This window comes from Lepisma saccharinum, chromosome 4, assembly GCF_977018435.1.
Source record: "Lepisma saccharinum chromosome 4, izLepSacc3.1, whole genome shotgun sequence".
NCBI lineage: Eukaryota > Metazoa > Arthropoda > Insecta > Zygentoma > Lepismatidae > Lepisma > Lepisma saccharinum.
The window spans coordinates 61,611,203-61,616,198 of NC_139232.1; the positions used below are offsets into that span (position 1 = coordinate 61,611,203).

The window sequence follows — 4,996 nt, forward strand, 5'->3', positions numbered from 1 at the left end:
ATGGTTGGACTACGATTCCAAAGATGATCTGATAGAGGGCTATCAGGATCTTGGGACATTGGGTCGCTCTGGGCAGATAGCAACTCATGCTCTAGTGTTTATGGCACGAGGACTCCTCTACAAATGGAAACTGCCGTTAGCCTACTTTTTATCGTGCGGGTCTGTTAAAGCCCAACAATTAACAATGATAATTACAGAGGTTATAGAAGAAGTATCCAAAACCGGACTAATAATAAGAACAATAATATGTGATCAAGGACCAACCAACAGGGCAGCCCTCACAAGACTTGGGTTATCTGATAACAACACTTCAATCTATGTAAACAGCAGAAAGATTTTTATTGTGTATGACATGCCTCATCTCATGAAAAGCGTCAGAAACAACTTAATAAGCAATGATTTCATTGTAGATGAAAAAGCAGTGTCGTGGAAAAGCATAAGAGAATTACATAATATGGAGAAATTAAATCTCACCAGAGCAGCCCCAAAACTTAGCAATCGCCATGTTTACCCCACAGCCTTTGAGAAAATGAACGTGAAGCTTGCTACACAAGTTTTTAGCCATTCCGTATCCTCTGCCATGATGACAGCTGTTTTCGTTGGAGAAATGAAGGAGCCATCTGCAATGAATACAGCGAATTACCTAAAAAAAATGAACGACATATTTGACACATGTAACACCCGCACGAAATTCAGTGCAAATCCGAAAAAATGTGCATTATCTTCCAAAAAACCAGAAATTGAGTTATTCTTAAGAGAATCTTTGGACTGGATTTCCAATTGGCAAATCGCTGGAAGCAAACCAATTCCTCCATGCTTCGTAGGTCTTAAAATAACTTTAACAAGCATACTCATGTTGTGGGAGGACATGAAAGCCGAAAACATTCCCTTTCTTCTAACTTCGCGATTGAACCAAGATCCTCTGGAAAATCTCTTCTCCGCTGTACGTGCACGGGGAGGATTTTGTAGCAACCCTTCAGCCCAAACATTTCGAAGAAGCCTGCAACAAGTGATGGCAATTGATGTAGTGATTCCATCGGAATCTTCTAATTGTGAAAATGACGACGATATTCAAGTCGTCTTAAACGCAGTAGGAATTGATGAACCAAAAGAACTTATAACAGTCAACTTGGAAGAGGAAGATAATGAATTACAAGTAAATGTAAGTTATCCAGACACGAGTGAACTTCATTTTCAGAGTGCTAATCTGCAATCCTGCAGTACTGTTTATGTTGCTGGTTATGTTGCTTCTGTAACCATAAAGAAGTTTGGGTGCAATTTATGTTCACATTACCTAAGAAAAGACAACAAGACGATGGAATCCAATCACGAATTGCTAATCTTTTGGAAGGCATTCAAAACCCATGAAGGAGCAGAATTGGGAAACCTTCATGCGCCTTCTGAGTCCTTACTAAGTGTTGTAAGAGCACAAAATGTTTCCTTCGATGCTAATTATCCTGCCATTCGGCATCTTACAAACATTGTAAACAAAATGACGAAAATTTTGGAAGAGGCAACAATTAAGACGAATGCATCATGGTTTACGGGGCCGTGCTCAGTTCATCGGAGGTTCATGCTACAAAAATTTATTTTGACTAAAATTAGGAATGACCTAAAATGGCTTTCGAGAGATATAAAACACGCACAGAAATGCAGCCCTGGAAAGAAGAAAAGGTCAGGAATAAAGGAAAACCAAAAACTGAAGAAACTGCGGCATGAATGAATGATGGACCGGCTACAATGTGCAGGAAAAATAACCCAGGTACGTTCAGAACTGATTATTTAAATTGTTCGTTTTCGTTTGTCCAGTTCTTCCTATAAGATATTGGTTAACCGTTTATAATTTTCCTATAACACTTCTCAGTTTACAATTTAATTAACTAAGGTGAAACTAAGCTAATTTCTCGTACTTAATGAAAACAATACACTATCTTTTTTGAACAGTTGCGGCAATTAGGAGGGCGAGGGGGCAGTTATCCTCCACTTTTTTGCCACTTTTGTCCCCGCACTATGCGAATCCTTATCTAAGAAGGGAAAGTAAACTGTTCTTGCCTCTCCAGTTTTGACACCTTGTCCCCTAGTTTTGGAACCGCATCGTCACCACAGATTTTGGGGGACTCCTGCTTGGATTAATATATTCATAACGAACTAAGTTCATAGAATTACAAAGAACATTGTGGTGTCTGATAACGAATGAAGAAGAAAACAACTTTAGTGTGATGACATAATCTAAATGCATTTACGCAAATGTATTACGTGTGTGACGCTTTAAAAATGTAGCAAAGTTTTTAATTTTGTCTCTGAAGCATATGGGCTACAGACAATAGTTATTTTTGTAGGTGAAATAATGAAAATTATAGTAGCTATGCATTTTTTTCAAAACATGTAAACCAGGGCCTTCCCTGTGGCGTATTGGTAACGTCGTTTCCTTATGATCAAGGAGTCCCGGATTCGATACTCGGTGGGTCTAGTCCAGATTAGCCTTACTGGGCATGAAGTGGACATAAAACACCAAATGAATCAAACATTTACACATTATTGCAATCAGGCACATATCTAGAAATATATTTCGGGGGGAACTCCGAACCAAGTGTCTCACAAGAATAATAATAATAATAATTTAAATAATTAAATTAAATTAATTATAATTAATAATAGCATTAATTCAAACATCCAAATTAGTTAATGTTATATTTTGACAAGATGAACAGGTAATCTGACAGTTTAAGGATACTGATATATTCATCAGGTATCTAGTTTACGTGTAACTAAGGTCGGCAACATTTGTACAAAGAAAAAAAACAACTGCCATGGCAAGGAAAGTAATGTAAAATAGATGAAGAATTGAATATTTGTTGAATATCAAAATACGATAAATTAATCTAGTTATCGAAAAGTAAAGTTCCTGTGAATTTTTATAAGTATTAATAGATCTTGCACAATTCTTCTTTGGAACTGTAATTCAAAGTCGTATGATTGCAATATAATCCTCGCCTTCCAATTAGTTCGGAGGAAATATATAACCCTCGATTAAGCAATAAGTATACTTTCATTATTTAATTTGAGTTATTTTATTATTTCATTATTTTCATTTTTTTACTTAGTAAGCCTTTCAGGGGTTCAGGACTCCCTGGACCCCTTCCGAAACACGTCCTTCTTCGAAATCAGAAAGAATAATTTTCAGGTAGAATAATTTTATTTTCATGGAGAAGGACTTCTTTTCGTGGAATTCTCCTTTTATGGATACTAATGTCTCAAATTTTATTCATTAGACGTTGTGAATAGTGTCTCTTGCAGGTGTGAGCTTTTGGGAATAACTGTTACCATAACAAGATGATCACGTTAAAAAGGTGGAATAAAAGAAACTCACATTTCGCATTTCATAGTCATAAGGTGGTTTGCATTTTCTCAAAGCGTCGAAATTAGATTGACCCTCAACATTAACGAAAAGTGAATCGAATATCGCTACAATTTCAAATAAAGCAATATGTGAAAGCATTTTTTTTAATGTTATTAAAATATTTTGCAACAAAATTCTTGCACTTGCGATCGGGAAAAAAACTGAACTTGTCTATATTAATTGTTACAACAGAAGATTGGTGCTATATAGTCTATATTTTCCCAAAGATTACTACCAAAGCTCACACACTGAAACAAACTAATATTACTCAATAAAGTTTCTAATTACTCAGTTCTTCTTATGTTGTTTGCTTTAAGAAACGCACTAGAAACAAAGATTTCTCACTCTTCTAGATCTGGTAAAAAGTAGCTTGCTCCTCCACTCAATTGAGCTTCTAAAGTTGCCTCACAGAATCTCGTTTGATTAGAAGATGGAAGAGCAGAAGGGTAATTTGTTTTCGTTACTTGTGAATGGTTCGATTTCAGGGCCGAAAATTGTTAAAAGTCCTTTTTTCTTTTCAGGTGATAGCTAAGAAGGTGATTTAAGAGATGGTCAACTGTCAAAATCTATAAATTCCATGAACCTGGATGTTCCACGCATATGTGTTTGTGGTGATAAGACAACGGTGAAAGAAGAGCCTAATTACTGTTGATTGACATAAAAACATCTTACCTTAACTGTCAAAAAAATGAGAAATGTATAACAATATAATTTTTACTTGCAATCATATGGAACATGTTAACTGATATGCCATTGTTATATAATCCATAATAGCTAAGTACAATTGTATATTTGTATCTATTTGCTTGTAGCACTTGTGCTTATAAGAGGTAACTTGATATTGTATATGTGAGAATCTATTATGTTTGGGCAATTAGTGGCACGTGTGTTAATTTTCAGTACAGTACAAGAAATGAATTTTCTGATGTTGAAATGGTAAACTTCTACCACTTCGGAAAATTTTGTATATTTTAAGGGCAAATAAAAATCTTAATATGTGAGTAAGTGCGTGTGTTTTAAACAATGATAAATAATAATACAGTCGAATGGCTATCTGAAAATTGTTATTCTATGACGTTGATTTCTGCAAAATATCGAGCTTAAATTTAATTGAAAAATATGGAAATAGAAATACCAATTTCATCTCAAAATTAATAATTCTTAGCATTGTTTGTGCGAGTATGCTGTGTGCACCAACAATTAGTAATAAGAAATCTTTCCAACAAAATTACTATAGGTTCGTCAAGTTCAAACATTGTAACACTAATGTATCTTGTTTAATCACACACGCGAGCTACGGGCTACGGTTAGAAATAAAGTGAAAGAGCCCGTACTTCATCACTTACAAACATCATTTACTAATACCTTTTGAACCCAAATTAGAATGTTAATTGCTTCAACCTAAACACATTTTAAAGTAACGGGGGAAATGCAAAAAATGGCAGTTTTTTTAAAGTCCACTTTATTCTCTGGTAGGCTAATCGGGAGTGGACTTTGTTAATAGCTGGATTCGAGCCATTGATGGCAGTGGCTCCACTGGAAATCGAACCGAAATCCCTTGATTAAATGTTCACTCTATAAATAAAAAGGTACCTT

At 35.2% G+C, this 4,996-nt stretch overlaps 1 protein-coding gene across 1 annotated transcript; it reads left to right on the forward strand.

Moving 5' to 3' along the window:
• Nucleotides 1-211: 211 nt before the first annotated feature.
• On the forward strand, nucleotides 212-4,401 carry LOC145987175 (uncharacterized). Its single transcript, XM_083121688.1, has 2 exons — nucleotides 212-1,762; nucleotides 3,922-4,401. The coding sequence occupies exon 1, from the start codon at nucleotides 353-355 to the stop codon at nucleotides 1,721-1,723; it is 1,371 nt and encodes a 456-aa protein (XP_082977814.1). The 5' UTR covers nucleotides 212-352; the 3' UTR covers nucleotides 1,724-1,762; nucleotides 3,922-4,401.
• Nucleotides 4,402-4,996: the final 595 nt, after the last annotated feature.